This window comes from Castor canadensis, chromosome 12 (assembly GCF_047511655.1).
Source record: "Castor canadensis chromosome 12, mCasCan1.hap1v2, whole genome shotgun sequence".
NCBI classification, from domain to species: domain Eukaryota; kingdom Metazoa; phylum Chordata; class Mammalia; order Rodentia; family Castoridae; genus Castor; species Castor canadensis.
Window position 1 is genome coordinate 114,870,925 of NC_133397.1, and position 17,734 is coordinate 114,888,658.

The 17,734-nt window shown below is 39.3% G+C and overlaps 1 protein-coding gene and 1 non-coding gene across 6 annotated transcripts in view; one reads left to right on the forward strand and one right to left on the reverse strand.

Annotated features, from left to right (window-relative positions):
- The first annotated feature begins 5,807 nt into the window (after nucleotides 1-5,807).
- Nucleotides 5,808-17,734, forward strand: part of Wdr47 (WD repeat domain 47) — an 85,713-nt gene continuing 73,786 nt past the window's right edge. For 4 of the 5 annotated variants that reach the window (XM_074050847.1, XM_074050848.1, XM_074050849.1 and 1 more), the window contains exon 1: nucleotides 5,808-5,928. In XM_074050847.1, the coding sequence (XP_073906948.1) occupies nucleotides 5,842-5,928 (87 nt within the window). In that variant the 5' untranslated portion in view covers nucleotides 5,808-5,841. Of the gene's footprint in view, nucleotides 5,929-6,976; nucleotides 7,056-11,302; nucleotides 11,401-14,652; nucleotides 15,885-17,734 lie in introns of those variants that run through there. The other variant, XM_020163052.2, reaches the window with a different exon arrangement.
- LOC141415162 (U6 spliceosomal RNA) lies at nucleotides 15,974-16,080 on the reverse strand. Its single transcript, XR_012440176.1, has one exon. It is a non-coding gene; the product is annotated as a U6 spliceosomal RNA (small nuclear RNA).

Below are 17,734 nucleotides of genomic sequence, written 5' to 3' on the forward strand. Positions count from 1 at the left end.
TTTGAGATCCTAAAACTACCCATTGTGGGAAACGTTCAGATAACTGACTGCTTGTTTGATTTTCCTTTTCCTTCAACTATCAGAACAGTTTTTAATTCTGTCTTGTATTTAAATCATGCCAGAGTCACTTTAGCCAAAAACCAGTGATATCTGGACAGCCCTTCTCTGAAGACATTTTGACAAGATGATGAAAGACATCATCAATCGAGTGATGGAGGACAATGGAGGAGACAAAAGTACAGATTTACTTTGTACATTGAAATCATTAATTGTACACAAGTTGGTCCAGGCAAAAGTGCTACACTGAGTCCTCAAAGATTGAAATTGTAGTTATGAGTCCACAGTTAGTTTTTAGGCCCTAAGCGATCTGGTCTCTCTGCTGCCATCTGCGGGCTGCAGATTGCTCAATTACTTAGAAGGAAAAGCTAAAAAAAAAAAAAGCCCCTAGAAGATGGAGAAGAGAGGCAAGCCAAAAGGTTTGATCAGGACAGATTCCTTGAGAAAATATACTGTCAGTGCATAAACAAAAAACAAATGGAAAATGGATAGGATAAACCCAAGGTAAACCAGACGCCACCCACGAGCGTGCACAGACACAAAATCCTCCTGACCAAAAGAATTGTTCAAAAAAAAATGAGACCCAGTCAGGCGCTGGTGGCTTATACCTGTAATCCTAGCTACACAGGAGGCAGAGATTAGGATTGTGGTTCGAAGCCAGCTCAGGCAAACAGTTCAAGAGAACCTATCTCGAAAATACCCAACACAAAAAAGGGTTGGTAGAGTGGCTCAAGCGGTACAGTGCCTGCTCAGCAAAGCTCAAAGCCCCGAGTTCAAACTCCAATTCCACCAAGAATAAAAATAAAGGATTTTTCCAGGCATGGGTGTCTTATTCCTGTAATCCTAGTTACTCAGGAGGCAGAGATCAGTATGATCAAGGTTTGAAGCCAACCCAGGGAATTGTTCATGAGACCCTATCTCAGAAAAACTCATCACACACACACACAAAAAAAAAAAGTGGCAAGAGGGCCTGCCTAGCAAGCATGAAGCTCCGAGTTCAAGCCTATAACATTGCTTTTTGTAGCTCCTTCCTAGGTTTGTTGGAGGATGAAGTAAATTACTATTTATAACAATATCTCCATATATGTTAGCTATTATCTGTTGATAATGTTCATTTATCTAATATGTCCTGGACACTTGCTAGATTTTGCAGAAATAAAAGCAAAAATAAGTCCCTGCCCTTAGAGAAGAAAATATAATGGGTAAGCTAATTGAATAAACAAATTTTAATAAAATATGTATGTAAAAACATTCTTTGAGTTTGTAAAAAATACTTGCAGAATTTTTTGGTTGTTTTTTGGTAGTACTGGGATGTAAAATCAGGACCACTTGAGCCACTCTGTCAGTCCTAGAATTTTCTCTTTGAATGAGAAAATGACAGGCTCAAAGAAGGCACATTGGTGGGATCATGTGTCTAGTTAGGATCCAAACCTAGATCTGCCTGACTTCAAAGCTCCCATCTGCTTGTTATCACACTGCCTTAAATTTCAGTGCTTCCCACTGATACTGATCTTTGATGATTTTGTTCCAAGCCTATTTCTGTCACATTGGAACGCCCCTTAGCCTCACTGCTATCCATCCCCTGCAGGCATGTCTCACATCAGGCCAAAGCCAGGGTAACTGGCTCTTGGAGCACAACAGCAAGGAATAAATAGAGTCCCACTGGGCTGGGGACTCTAAATTTACACAGTCCTTCCTGAGTTCATTTCAGCCTACACGGGAAAACTGGCAGTTGTTGCCAAACGCCTGTAAGTCAAGAACAGAGGCCTGTTTGTTAGGGCTATTGCAGTCATTGTGCTGAACACTGATCAGTCTTGGGGACCATGACTATGGCATTCTGGTTGAACCAAAGAATAAGTTCAGTCCTGAAAGCACAGCTTGCCACAATAGCTTCATTTGAATTACAACATACTTGAAAAGGGATGTCAACCAGGCATTAATTTATGCTACAAATATTTGTTCCAGGACTTCTAAGTCTAAGGAATGTGCTACCCTTTGGGGGTTGGAAGATGAAGGAGAACGAAGTTTAAGACTTAGTAGGAAAATATAAATTAGATAGGTAGATAGAAAAAAAGAAAGAAGGAAAGAATGAAACAGAAACATAGTAGAAAGTGAGAAGTGTCAAAAATGAAAATGAAGTGCTGTGGGAGTAAAAAGCAGAAACTGCTTTTAGCCAGAGTGCTCAGGGCAGGCTTCATCAAGGAGCAGGCATCTCAGCTGGGCCTGAAAAACATGTAGCATTTCAATAGGCAGAAAAGTATCTCAGTGGGGAAGGAATAATCAAAGACCTGGAGAGGGAAAGCACAAGATAACATTTGGGGCACACTACTCTCTTATTCACAGCCAAACTCCCATTGCCCGCAGGTCTCAGCTCAAACCTCAAGGAGGCTTTCTCTGACCTTCTTGGGGTCCTCTCCCTTCCAAAGCACGCAACATCTACTTAATTCATCCCCTGCTCTATCCTAAGTTTCATTTGCTTTTTTTTTTTTTCATTTGCATTGTTTTTCATTTTATCCCCAGTCTTATAGTAAGTGCTGAATATTTTGCAGGTGCTTGACAAATAACTGTTGCATGAATAATTGAATGTGGACTTAAGGAACTAGAATATAAGAGTTTTTGAAGGAGGGCTGGGGGTGTAGCTCAGGGGTAAAGTGCTTGCCTAGCATGTGCAAGGACCTAGGTTCAATCCCCAGTACTGCAAAAAGGAAAAAAAAGAGTTTATGGAGAATTGCAAAAGATAGGTGTGTTTTACTTGTTTGTTTTTCTGTGCTGGGGATTAAACCCAGGGCCTTGCATGTGCTAGGCAAGCAATCTACCACGGAGCTATACCACCAGTTCTAAAGACAGGTTCTTGAGTAAAAATAACCAACAGCTTTTGGTAGCAGCCACGTACCATAAGAGGCGCTCAAATTGCTTTTGCTGAAAAGCACATGAATTTGGCACATGAATTACCAAAAAACAGGAGAAACTTGGCATCCCTGCCTCCATCTTGTATCTGCCTTTGCTCGAAGTCATTCTCTTTACAGTCACTTTGCAATCATCTTGGATTCTGGAAAGGAACTGATAACATCTTTATGACAGGGGACTGAAACTTCTGGCAAGGAACAGTGGAGACTTGCAGGACAGAAACCCCCCCACTCCAAATAAGGGTAATTACCTACAATGATGAGGTTGCACCCTGGAGCAGTAGCAATCATCTCCTGGGAACCAGATTGCTCCCCTGCAGTGATGACAGCAAGTAACATCTTCTCCAGACCCCTCTGGGAACCCTTGGACTGAGATAATGGTCAACCAGAACATACCTATGACTGGGACTGTTTATGCATACCTTGTCCCCTGCCCCCAGTTCTTTTCTCTACTTATCTTATAGCTCATGTCTGCACCCCAAAGATGGCTGAAGATGGGGTGAGTGCTTACTCTGCCTCTTCCCAGGGCATGTCCCCAGCCATGTAATAAACCTCCATTCTCTGTCTTCACCAAGACTTTTTATTTGTTTATTTTTTAATTTTTTGCGGAACTGGGGCTTAAACTCAGGGCCTACACCTTGAGCCACTCCACCAGCCCTTTTTTTGTGAAGAGTTTTTTTGAGATAGGGTCTTGCAAACTATTTGCCCAGGTGGCCTTCAAACCATTATCCTCCTGATCTCTCCCTCCTGAGTAGCTAGGATACAGGTTGGAGCCACCAGCACCCGGCACCATGCCTTTTTATTTGGACCTGGCATATGGAATCTCAGGAGTTTGGGCCTTGGGTCCAAAACTCTGGTTTTAGTACTACCAAAATCACTGCATAGGTATTAAAAAATTTAAGCCTCATGATAATATAAACTTAGCAAATATCTTGATCCCCATCTCACAGATGAAGAAATGGATGTATCAATAAGTCAAGTAAATTGTCTCCTTTCTCTCTTGCCTTTGTTCCTATTCAGTCTTTAAACTATCACCTTGGTCCTGTCATTTGTTTGTTTTTGGTAGAACTGGGGTTTGAAATCAGGATTTTGGTCCTCCAAAGCAGGTGCTATACCACTTGAGCCAACACCTCCAGTCTGTTTTGTTTTGGTTTATTTTGGAGATGAGATATCTCGAACTATTTGCCCAGGCTGGCTGCAAACCAAGATCTTCCCAATTTCAGCCTCCCAAATAGCTAGGATTATAGGTGTAAGCCATCAGGCAACTGTCTGTCCTTTATTTTCTACAGTGCTAATTTCTCCATAGAATTCTAGGTTTGTACTTCAATGAAGTGTAGAAATGTAGACTCTTAAGCTCACACTAAACTAATTTCCATCTTAAATTGCTTCTCCCTTTTCTCTCCTACTTATATTACACTAGTAGCATTCCATCTGAGGTAGGCTAGATAGGCATAGAAAAAACAAACCACAATCTGCATGGGGGATGGAGGCTGATGCAATAACACAGCAGTCATAGAGCAGGATTTCATGTGACTACTCAAAAGTAAAAAGCAAGACCATCCAAAACTGGCTGGGACCAACATAACCTACAGACACAACCACTAACTATCCTTTGCTTCCTTACAATGACATCTCCACATCATCAGCCTTGTAAAAGTGCCTGCTCCCATCATGCATCTGACACTATGACACATCTGAACATCTATATAAGGGCAAAAAAGGGGGAATAAACCCGATCCTGGGAAAATCCTGACACATTTTCTGGAATTCCTTCCCCGACATCCTCTTTACTCATGAAATAATCCCCCCCCCACTCTATTAAAGTTTGCCTACAAGACACTAGCCAGAGCCCTAGTGATGATCTCTCTCTTGGGAAGCCTGCACTTAACCCCTGAGTGTGTGCTTTTGCCATTCAATAAAACTTCTTTCTCCCAGTTGCTTACCTGGTATCTAAATTCTTTCTCTGATGGAAACATTGGGTAGACATCTCAAACTGCTGTCTCCATCTCTAAAACTGCCCAGTCTTTACCACCAACAGCACATCCATCTGGATATAGAGTTCTCTGTCCTGTGTCTCAGATTTCACTGCCACAAAGTCCTGTGAACAATATCTTCTGAGAATCTTTCGTTTCTTTCTTTCTTTTTTTTTTTTTTTGGTGGTACTGGGGTTTCAACTCAGGAGAGCTTCACGCTTGCTAGGCAGGTGCTCTACCACTTGAGCCACTCCACCAGTCCTGTGTTGGGTCTCGTGAACTATTTTGCCCGGGACTGTCTTCGAACCGCGACCCTCCTGATCAGCTAGGATTACAGGCGTGGACCACCGGCGCGCCGCTTCTAATGCCCTAATATGTTACACCCTATTCTGGTTCCAACCCGAAATTTTTCCCAACAAAATTTAAGTTTTCTTAGTCTAGGGATACTGTCCCGTCGAGAACTAGAAGTGAAACACAATATCCTCCCAATAATTAACACAGTACTTGGATATAAATAGTAGAACTGTAAATCGCTAAATTTGTTGACATTTTTCGCTTAAACCAAGGACCAGTGGCTGGTCATACTTTGCACAACCTCGCAGTCCCAAATCGGTGACCGAATACACAGAAGCAAATTTAGGGTGACAACGAAATACACGCCGCCTAACCCATTCCGTCTTTTCCTTTGTAATTTTTAATTCCTTCTTCAGGATTGCAGAGCCAAGAGCCCACCGCTCTTTCAGTTTTAAATTGTTTGGGTGCGGCCGTCAGGCGAACGCATCCCATTCGCGCAGGCGCAGACAAAACCCCGCCCCCTTGCATGATGTCACCGGCCTACAGACCACGCCCCCTCTTTTACTGGCTGGTTGGCCCCGCCCTGAGCGTAACCGGAAGTGACGCAGCGGATGAAGCAAAAGCCGGCTAGAAGAGAACCGACTTGGCTTTGTGGGTGGCGGGCAGTTGGGATGGCTGATGAGGAAGAAGACCCCACCGTGAGTGACCACCTCTGTCCCAGCTGTGTTCTTCACTTCCTCAGGCTCAGTAGCCGAGGCAGAGTTGAGAACTAGTTCTTTTGGGACTTGGCTGTGCTTTCCTTTTCCTTCTGGTTTTATCATTTTAGTACGTGGGGCAGGACGTGAAGGAAGAGTTGAAAGGTGGTTCTTTTATCAGTGGTTTTGGCCTGGATCTGCCAGACACCCTTTGAAATCTCTGGAGAGTCATCAGAAGTCAAAGCTAGTATTTGCTAGCACCCATGATGGCTCACGCCTGTAATCCTAGCTATTAGGGAAGCTGAGATCGGGAGGATCGAGGTTCGAGGACATCCCGGGCAAATAGTTTGCGTGACTGCATCTCCAAAATAACCCGAGCAAAATGGACTGGAAGTGTTGCTGAAGCGGCAGGCGCCTGCTTTGCAAGTGTGAAGCCCTGAGTTCAAACCCCAGTCCTATCCAAAAAAAAACCAAACAGAAAACCTTTAACTATATTTACCATGAAGGTACTGGGAAAATAATGGACTGGAAATCAGGAAGAAGGCTTACTTTTTTTTTTTTTTTTAAGCACAGTATAAGCACGTGTTAAGTAAATAATTACTTTTGCATACTGAAAGGAGTAGACTTTGATTCATTATCACCTCTGTAACAGTAACGTTGTCTAGAATGGGACAACTTAGTTGGCTGAAACAAACAAAAAACAAAGCCCAGAACCTATTGTCATTAGAACTCTTACATATAAAGGCAGTAGCATTATTTGTTAGGAACATTGTAGAAGCGATTCCTGCATGACTTGAAAATTAGAATAGATACAGATTTTAAGGCTCTTTTGTGCTAAGATTTGGTCATTCTTTGCTCTTTGCTTTAGTCTTTCTTGTGTGATAGCAATGTTGAAAATGGAAAAAAAAAGTTTTATTAGAATATTGAATGCAATGCGATTGCTTGACTTTTTTCTTTCTTTCTTTTATTCATATGTGCATACAATGTTTGGGTCATATCTACCCCTTTCCCCCCCGCCCTGACTTTTCTATATATACATTTTAATTTCTAGTTTGAGGAGGAAAATGAAGAAATTGGAGGAGGTGCAGAAGGTGGACAGGGTAAAAGAAAAAGACTTTTTTCTAAAGAATGTAAGTTGTACTTGACAGTGATTTTATTACAGATGTTGAAAACTTTCGGTCATATCTTTTCAAAGTTGTTTTATTGTTTTGAATGTGTTTCCTTGTAGGGACAGTATTCTCAGACTTGCCTATGAAATGCTTTAACTTTTTAATCATATGATAGTAATTCTCTCTCTCTCTCTCTCTCTCTCTCTCTCTCTATATATATATATATATATATAATATATATATACATACAAACATATACATACATACATGTATATTATATACACACGCACATATATATATATATATATATATATATATATACACACACACACACATATGATGAAATGTAATGAGTGTTTATTTCAGGACAGAATATACCTCCCTTAGTTTTCATGTGCCTTACCTTGGCAAAGTAGAAGCAGGGGGTACTCCTTTGGCTGTAAACCACAGGTAGTGGTAGATCCTGGAACAGGTGCTGAGGATGGGAACTAAATTGTATCTTTGGACTAAGACAGTGAAAAGGCAGGAAGGCATTACAGTGGCATAAAGATTGCAGTGTATTGGTTGTCCGTACTACACCCACAGTAGACAGATTTGACCCTTTCTGGCATGAGCAAGAAGAAGGGAGATCTGCTCCCCAACCCTTGAAAGGCACCATGAGAATGTGCTCTTCATCTCCAAGTCCCGGGCCCTTGACAAATAGTTATGACTGAGTATTGAGAGATGCATACATTGAGAACTGTGTGAATACCTGATTTGTTTAGGCTGGGTCAGACATGAACAGTTGTTCCTAAATACTCTCAAAACTGCAGGGTCAGTACTGTTACAGGGGTTTGAACTCAGGGCCTTGTGCTTACTAGGCAAGTGCTCTACCACTTAAATTACATTTCCAGTCCCCTTTTCTATATCTTAATTTCTAACTTGAAGCTGACCACTAATCAAGCTAATTACTTGATTTGTATGTGGTTCTATTTCTTATTACATATGTTTCTAAAGGAGATTGCCCATACCAGAACATTCCAGAGGGATGCTTGCATAGTTCATCGTTAACAAATATTTTTAGTTCTACTTGAATTACTTCATCTTTGTGAGGAAAAGAATTTAGATGTTCACAGTGTTTTTGTCTTATTAGAATCATTCCCTGCACGCCCCCCCACCCACCCCTCACCCCCTATGTAGCCCAGGCTGCCCTTGAAAACTCACTGTCCTGCTTCAGACTCAGTGTTCAGGCTGAGCAAAATCTTCATATATCTTACTGTCAGGATCTGGTCTAAATCTTTTTTTTTTTTTTTTTTTGGTGGGACTAGAGTTTGAACTCAGGGCTTTGTGCTTGCAAAGCAGGTGCTCTACTACTTGAGCCACACCTCCAGTCTAAAAGGAATTTTTTTGGTTGGTATAACACAGTTTCAAAGCATTCACTAGCGTTTGTTTATACCTTTAACTAAACACAGGTTACTTCCTATATAACATTTATCTATTTTCCAGTGAATTGTATTTTCCTACTGGTGAATTCTACCCATCAAAATATTAGTGACAAAGTATCTTCCTCAAAATATTTAAGGAGAAAGGCCAGGTACTGGTGACTTACACTTGTAATCCTGCTACGCAGCAGGTAGAGATCAGAGGATTGCAGTTGGAGACCAGTGTGAACTGCAACAAAAGTGAGCCCCTATCTTGAAAATATCTAACACAAAAAAGGATTGATGGAGGAGCTCAAGTGATGGAGGACCTGCCTAGCAAGCGTGAGGCCCCGAGTTCGAGCCCAACTACCACCAAAAAAATATATACATATACGTACATATATATTTCGTATGTATATATATATGTGAAAAGCAGTAAACTTAGAGTGAAAAATGATCACTCTTAGTTTTTTCAAATTACTTTAGCGAAGTGAACAAAGTTAGCATCACAATAATATGTATTGATATCATGTACCCCTGATACAAAGGCACATCACCTCACCTCTTGGTATCCTTTCTAATAATGTATAACTTCAGTCTAATCATGAGAAAACATCAAACAAAGCCAAACCGAGGAACAGTCTATACAATTGACCACTGTTCTTCAAAAGTGTTAAGGTCTTGGGCTGGGCACTGGTGGCTACTCAGGAAGCAGAGATCAAAAGGATGGAGGTTTGAATCCAGCCTGGGCAAGTAGTTTGCAAGACCCTATCTTGAAAAAACCCGTCACAAAAAAGGGCTGGTGGAGTGGCTCAAGGTGTAGACTCTGAGTTCAAACCCTAGTACCGGAAAAAAAAAAAAGTGTTAAGGTCTTGAAAGACAGGGAAAGACCGAGGAATTGTCACAGATTGGATGGAGAAAACTAAGGAGGCCTGACAGCTAAGTAAGTGGAATCCTTGATAGGAACCTGGAACAGAGGTTTGAGATGTAATTCAAACAGCACTTACCTAATTTGTGAAGCTCCTGCATTTGATCTCCAGCACTGGAAAAATAAATAAAATCTGTAATCTGGAACAAAAAAAGGATATTTGTGGAAACCTTGAATAAGGTCTATGCTTACACCAGTGTTAATTGTTTTGATAAATATCCAGGTTATATGAGATGTTATCATAAGGGAAAGCTAAATTTAAGGTATATGGGAGTTCTGTGCTATTTTGCAACTCATTTATAAGTCTAAAATTCTTTTTTTGAGACAGGGTTTCTCACTCATAATCCTCCTGCTTCAGGCTCTAGAGTGCTGAGATTGCAGGCATGTACCACCATGCTTGCCTTTAAAAAAATTTTTTTTGGCAGTACTGGGGTTTAACTAGGGGGCCTCATGCTTGCTAGGCACTTTACCACTCCACCAGCCCAAAATTTATCTTAAAAAAAAAAAAAAAAAAAAGCCAGACATGGTAGCTCATGCCTATAATTCTAGTTACTTGGGAGGCAGGGATTGGGAAGATTGAGATTCTAGGCCAGCCTGGGCAAAAAGTTAGGGAGATCTCACCTCAACAAACACACATAAAGCATAGTGTGATGGTGTATGGCTATGGTCCTAGCTATGAGGGAGGCATAAGTAGGAGGATTGCCCCAGGCAAAAAGCTTGAGACTATTAAAATAATAACCAAAGTAAAATAGGGGTCGGGCCAGGATTCAAGTATAGAGTGCCTTCCTCATAAGCGTGAGGTAGCAAGTTCAAAACCCAGTGATGACCTCCCTGCAAAAAATCTACATACCCCTTTGAGAATTTGATAAAAGTTATAATTCTTCCCAGAAGAATGCACATATGCAGATAATTATGACTTTTTTCTATGTAACTGCAAGGGAGATTAAGGACTTCTTGACACTTGTCTGTGGACTTATGGGGATATACGTTAAGACTATATGTTGAGAATTTCTATGCAGAACCTGAGGTATGGATCAAGTGGTAGAGCACCTGCTTTGTGAAGCCGTGAGTTCACTCTAAGCTAGAAAGAAGTATAATACTGTTTTGCGCCAGAGACTCTGGTTCAAATTCAGGCTTCATCTCTTACTAGCTGTGTGACCTTGGGTAAATCACTTAAATCAGCACCTCAGTTTTTATCTATAAAATACGAATAAGAAACAATAGTATCTACTTCAAAGGATTGTTGTGAAGATTAAATGAGTTATATATGTAAAACAGTACCTTTTTATATAGTAAGGGCTATATAAGTTTTAGCTATTTGCAGTTATTTTTATTACTCTACATTAGACTTTTCTTCTCTTTTACATATTCAATGGTTTCTTCAAATGAAGCCTGAAAGGTTTTGCTGGCAGTTGTATTGATCTAGGAAACGAAATGTCAAGATTCTTTGTAAGTCCTCTGTGTTCTTCTTTTAATTATCCTATATGGAGCACTTTCTCTCATGTCCTTTCCCCTAGGGTAAAGTGGGAGAAAATTTTTCAGCCTTCTCTTTTCCAGTGCTCTAGTGTCACCCTACACACAGAAACTACTCCAGAAAAGGCTAAGCCATTGCTAGCATTGTCCCTCCCATAAAATCTCCTACTTAAATGGTTACGGATAAGAAAATGTTAGCGATTAGGAAAAGAATGTTCATATTAGGGTTTAGTAGCTGGGAGGGGAGTTTTGTTGGAGGTTAGATGATAAGACTGGTCATAAGACTGTGGTAAACCTTTTACACCAAAATCCATACTTTGAGACACAGATACAACGTAAATACCGTTTGTAAATACATTTTTAAACCAGTATCATCTTCACTTGGCTAATCAGTTCCAGTTGATGTGGAAAAAGTATTGGTAAAATTGTGACTATGTTCAGGTAAACAAAAGTGATTGCTTTTACAGTACGGTGTATGATGTACGGATTTGGGGATGACCAGAACCCTTACACTGAGTCAGTGGATATTCTTGAAGACCTTGTTATAGAATTCATCACTGAAATGGTAAGATTCTGGTGGTTAGAAAACTAGTCTTTATTATTACTGTTTTTGCTTTTTTTTTTTGTAACTTGTTTTAGTTAGTTGAAAAACAGATTTGAAATTGTAAGATTAACACCTAGGGCATCCTTTTGAAGTAAACTATCCATTTGAGTGCTTTTTTGTGGAATTTAATTGGTTTCTGTTTATCATTAAGGATGGAGATTATGTAAATATATTCTACCCTTCCTCTTGTATTTTATTTATAAAGACATAAAATAAGAAACATTTCCCATAACCTCATTATCCAACATAAATTTGATTTTTTTCCCTTCCAATATTTATTTAAAGGTATATACAGTTCATATCCAGGAGCCTACTCCAAATAAAAAGCAAGAAAAAATTTAAATTAAGATATATAATGTCTTACATAGTAGTGATCATGGTAACATTCTTTTTTTCTAAGTTCTATGGTAGATAGTTCTTGTGATCTAATCGTAATTATTTCAGTAGTTACATAAAATTCAAATTGTTTTCTAACATACTTAACTATTTCCTTATTGTATAAGTCATTTACAGGTGGTTTTATTTTTAGATTAATTTTTTTTCACAGTACTGTGGTTTGTAACTCAGTGCCTTCTGCCTTCTAGGCGTTCTACCACTTAAGGCACACCTCCAGCCCACAGTGGTTCTATTTTGTGGTGCTGGAGATCAAATCCAGTGCCTCAAGAATGCTAAACATCCCCTGGAAGACCTTCATGATAAAAATTCCTGTCCTGTCTCACAATGACATTTTAAATACCCAATAAAGTATTATAATTTAAGAAAAGAAAAAGAAAGAGAGAGAAGGAAGAAAGAGAGGGAGGGGGAAGAAAAGGAAAAGAAAAGAAAGAAAAAAGAATGCTATGCAGGTTTGTCTACCATTGAGCTACAAACCCAACCCTGAGTCTAAAATCTTGAATGGCCATATTCCTGGATTTTTTCCCCCTTCTTTCCTGGAATACATTCACAGGAAAGGGATTACTGAGTTTGGTTGTGGTTAGGTATTGTGAATTTTGACCCTTTGTTTTGGATTGTTTCTTTATGATGAGCTACAAGAGCTGTGGGTTTAGCTACATGGTACAGCACTTGCCTAACATGTACAAGGCCCTAGGTTCAATCCCCAACACTACACAAAAAAAAGTATGCACTTTTACAAATCTTTTTTGGGCTGGAGGTATGACTTAAGTGGTAGAGCACTTGCCTAGCAAGCATGAGGCCTGGGGTTCAAACCTCAGTATTTGAACCAGACCAAAACAATTTCTTTTTTTTTTTTTTTTTTGGTGGCACTGGGGCTATGAATTCAGGGCTTCATGCTTGCTAGGCTTGCTAGTCAGTCACTCTACCACTTGAGCCACTCCACCAGTCCTGTTTTGTATTGTTTGTTTTTTTGTTTTCTTTTTTCCCTGAGATAGGGTCTCATGAACTGTTTGCCTTAGGTTGGCTTTGAACTGCGATCCTCCTGATCTTTGCCTCTGGAGTAGCTAGGATTATAGGCATGAGCCACCGGCGCCCAGCAACAAAACAATTTCTGTCTATAAAAGTAAGGGTTAAGAGTGTAGCTCAGTGGTAGAGCATCCTCCTAGCATTCTGAGGCCCTAGGTTTTGATCCCAGCTACTCCAGAGGAAGAGGCAGGAGAATGGCAAATTCGAAGCTAGTCCAAGCAAAGTTAAATAATAGCAAGATTATCTCAAAAACAAAAGGTTCTGGGGGGCAAAGCTCAAATGATAGAGCACTTGTGTGCCCCAATCAATCAATCAATCAAATTAATATCAATTAAATACAATTTAGAATGTATGAAAAAGCACAGGGAAGATAATAAAGTCTATAATTCTTCCACCTAGAAACAACTAACATTTTGCTGAGCATTACTTTATCTTTTTTTTTTTTTTTTTTGCAGTACTGGGGTTTGAACTCAGGGGTCACACTTGCTAGACATCTATTCTACCACTTGGGCTGTTCCCCCAGCCCTTTTTAGTGTTGGGTATTTTCAAGATAGTATCTCGAGAACAATTTGCTCAGACTGTCCTTGAACCTCAATTCTCCTGATTCTGCCTCCTGAATAGCTAGGATTACAGGTATGAGCCTCCAGCACCCTGAGCTTATTTTGTCTTTTTATACATATTTTAAAGGTTTTTATAAAATTGGAATTGTTTGGTATTTATAATCTTAGAACTTGCTTTTCTGATAGGTAAGCTAGAATACTTCACCCATGTCACTGTATAATATTCTATAACATTGTAATTGCTTTATGATGTTAACTGAATGGATGCACTCAAGTTTGTTTACTTAATGTTAAATATTTCTGTATTTTTTGGTGGGACTAGGGTTTGAACTCCAGGCTTTGTGCTTGCAAAGCTGGTGCTGTACCACTTGAGCCACACTTTCTGTTCAATATTTCTGTTTTCATTATGTTAAACCTTTGCTTTTGTACAAAATGAGTACATAATGACATACATAATAATAATGAGTACATAATGATAAAATTTATTTATTTGATTCTAAGAAAACCGACAAATATTTACTAGCTATTGAGATGGAAGAGGACTCAAAGCATAAATGAAATGGGTCGTTACAAAGAAATTAAAAATTACTTTATACAAATGAAGCCAAAAGCTAAATATATTGGTTTGGGGGTATAATTCAGTGGTAGAGCATGTCCTTAGTATGTTGGCACATGCCTGTAATCCTAGCACTTCTAACACTCAGGAAGCAAAGGCAGGAGGATCCTGAGTATGAGGCCAGTGTGGGATATATAATGGGACTCAGTCTTAAAAGACACAAATAAATATCAAAAAACAAAGTGGGTATGGTGACTCTGCCTATAATCCCAGCTCTCAGAAGGCTGAGGAGGGAGGATTATGAATTCAAGGCTAGCCTAGTCTATATAGTGAGAGCCTGTCTCAAAAAAAATTTTTTTTTTAATGAATATCAGTAAATTTGATGGTTTTAATGCCCTTAACATTTTCTTTATTTATTTTGGCACTGGAGTTTGAACTCAGGGTCTCATGCTTGCTAGTCAGGCACTCTACCACTTGAGCCACTAGACCAGACCTGTTTTTTGTGTTGGGTATTTTTGAGATAAGGTCTCACAAACCATGTGCCTAGGGCTGGCTTTGAACCTCAATCCTCCTGATCTCTGCCTCCCAAATAGCTAGGATTACAGGTATGAGCTACCATGCCCAGTCATAAAATGCTGAATTTTTAAAAATCAAATTTAATATGTTTCTTTGTAATAGACTCACAAGGCAATGTCAATTGGAAGACAAGGTCGAGTGCAAGTGGAAGATATTGTCTTCTTGATTCGAAAAGATCCAAGGAAGTTTGCTAGGGTTAAAGACTTACTTACCATGAATGAAGAATTGAAACGAGCTAGAAAAGCATTTGACGAAGCAAATTATGGATCTTGACACCTTTTGTACTTTCTGAACATTTACTGTCTTCTGTGGAAACCATATATGATAACTGTGTTTTCTGCGGTGATATCCCACTGTCTAGGCATGTAAATGAAAGATGGAGAAGCACGACCTTTCAGCCTTTATGTTTTCAATTTTACAGTAATATTTGAGCCTTTAACTGCCTGCCTTCATACAACCATACTTGAATCACTTGTTGGCTTTTAATGACTACATTCAAGTTAAAGTGTTGCAAACCATGTAGTTCCTTCTGACTTTTCACCTAGCTAAAGGATAATGTAGTATTTATGTGTGGGTAGATTTGTGCCATTATAAGCTATGCTGTAGCTTTTAATATGTGAGATCTAAATGTCCTTTTGACTGACAGCTAAGACTTGCATTTCATGCATTCTGAAGTTTTTAGACAATAGTGGTCTGAGAGGTTTGTGAAGATAGTGAAGTGGTTTGTGTTTATTTTAAGGAGATGGCACAGGAAACTACAAGTTTCTGCAAGAACGTTTATCTGTCTTCATTTGTTTTAATATTATTTTCTAAAGATAGGGTTTTTTGTTTGTCTGAGAAACTAAAAGTTTGATATCAGTGCTTCTGTGTTGAAAGACTTGATTTACTATCAGTTAAGTTTTCGAAGACCTCATTTTCCCAGATCAGAGCTTCTAAAAATAAATGCTTTCAATGGCAGAAATGGCGGTGCTTAAAAAGCTGATGGCAGGGTGAGTAGCTGGGGTGGTGTTTATTAACATATTTGTAAGTACCAGTTCATTGTGGAAGTGTGTGCTTGATTAAAACCAGATGTGGGTGCAAGCAAGATTTGTGTATTAGTTTAAGCATTAAATTATTGTTGTACTAGTTTAAACTAAGGATCAAAATTGCATTTAAAGAGATCACTGAATGTTACTCTTTCGAAACTGAACTTTTTGTGTCACTTATAAACATTATTTATAAATCAGTACTTGGGAAAATTTTACGTTCTTAATTGATTTTATGTTCTTAATTGATATAAGGAATTATTATGTTCTTAATTGATATAAGGAATAAAATACAAAAAGTTAAATAGATTGAATTTGTCTGTGATTTGTAGCTTTTCCCCAGGATGTTCCATTACTGGTAGTATGGTAATTCTAGCTGCTTAATCTTTCTTTTTTTTTTAAATATGGAATGCTTCACGAATTTGCATGTCATCCTTGCACAGGGACCATGCTAATCTTCTCTGTATCATTTCAATTTTAGTGTATGTGCTGCTGAATTGAGCTCAGGCTGCTTAATCTTGCTAAAAACTTTTCTATCTTGTAAAATAGAAAACTTGATGCATTCCTGGGTTGCTCCTTTTGTTTAAAAAAAATAAACACCAGTGAAAAACTACTCCAGTCCAAGCTAAAATCAAGATTGGGAATGGGATAATAAAAAGTCACTGGTTTTGTTAATCATAACCTGCTCCACTCTTAAGACGGAACTGGTAGTAACCAGCACAAAGAATGTTAAACTGGCAGCCATTATTCAAAGTCTACTTACCTTGTGCAGAGAGGTACTCTATTTACACTGACTTGAATCATGTCTCTCAGTCATTTTGAGTGTCTTACTCTATTCTGCTTATAAGAACTTTTTCATGGGACTTTGCCCCTTTTTTTCTTTTTTTCATGGGACTTTGTATTAAGACTTTTTAAGTTGCAAGTGATACAAGGTAAAACTAGCATAAGCAATAAAGGAATTTATTGGCTTGCCTCAGCTGAAACATGGGGAAGAAGGAATGGAGCTGATTTAAGGAGAATCAAGACTGTCTCTCCATTTTTATCCTAATTTTGGTTTTATTCTAGGGTGTCCTAGTAACATGACCATCAGTTTTAGGTTCCATCCTTACCCTTCACATTGAGGGAGCCGTTGCACTTCCTAATACAAAAAATTCCACATAAGGGTTATGATTGTCTTGGCTCTGATCATTTTCTTGGATCAGTCACTGACCTGGAAGCTGTACTATACCCTGGACTTCAAGCCTCACCTCTTGGAGAAGTGCCTAGAGTGGGCATGGGCGCTAGATCTTTCTTTTAGCACAAACAGGAAAGGCAGGCTGGACAGACAAAAATAACAGCTAGGCACTGACTTGATTCATGAGCTCTTTTTTTGTTTTTGCTGTACTAGGGTTTGAACTCAGTGCCTACACCTTCATCCATTCCATCAGCTCTTTTTTGTAAGGGTTTTTTCGAGATAGGGTCTCACAAACTATGCCTGGGTTGGCTTCTAACTGTGATCTTCCTGATCTCTGCCTCCTGAGTAGCTAGGATTACAGGCATGAGCCACTGACACCAGCCATGAGCTCATTTTTGAGTTCTGATAGTAAGGCAGCAAGGCTGTCTTCCAGTTTTTAGAGCTGCATTGTGTAATATGGTAGATGCTAGCCACCTACAGCTATTTAAATCTAATTAAAATTAAAAATTCAGTTTCTCAGTTGCACTGTCACAAAAACATTTTTTTCATGGTATGTGGGTTTGCTTACAAGGCAGTGGCTCTAAGATTTGAGTCATACCTCCAGCCTCAGAAAAATATGGAACACTTCATGATTAAAACTGGGGGTTCATTATGCTATTCTGTGTATGCTTGATATTTTCCATAGTAAAAAAATTTTTAAGTGAATGAACATAGAAGAGTGCACCTGTGCACTCTGGATCAGCACTGTCCTAAAGAATTTTCTGGCAGGGCACTGGTGGCTCATGCCTATAATCCTAGCTACTTAGGATGCTGAGATTGGAAGAATCATGGCTTGAGGCCAACCTAGGCAAAAAGTTCAACCTGGGCAAATAACCAGAGCAAACGGACTGGAGGTGTAACTCAAGTGGTAGAACACCTGCTTTGCAAGCTCGAAGCCCTGAGTCCAAATCCCAGTGCTACCAAAAAAAAAAAATTATTGAAGTAT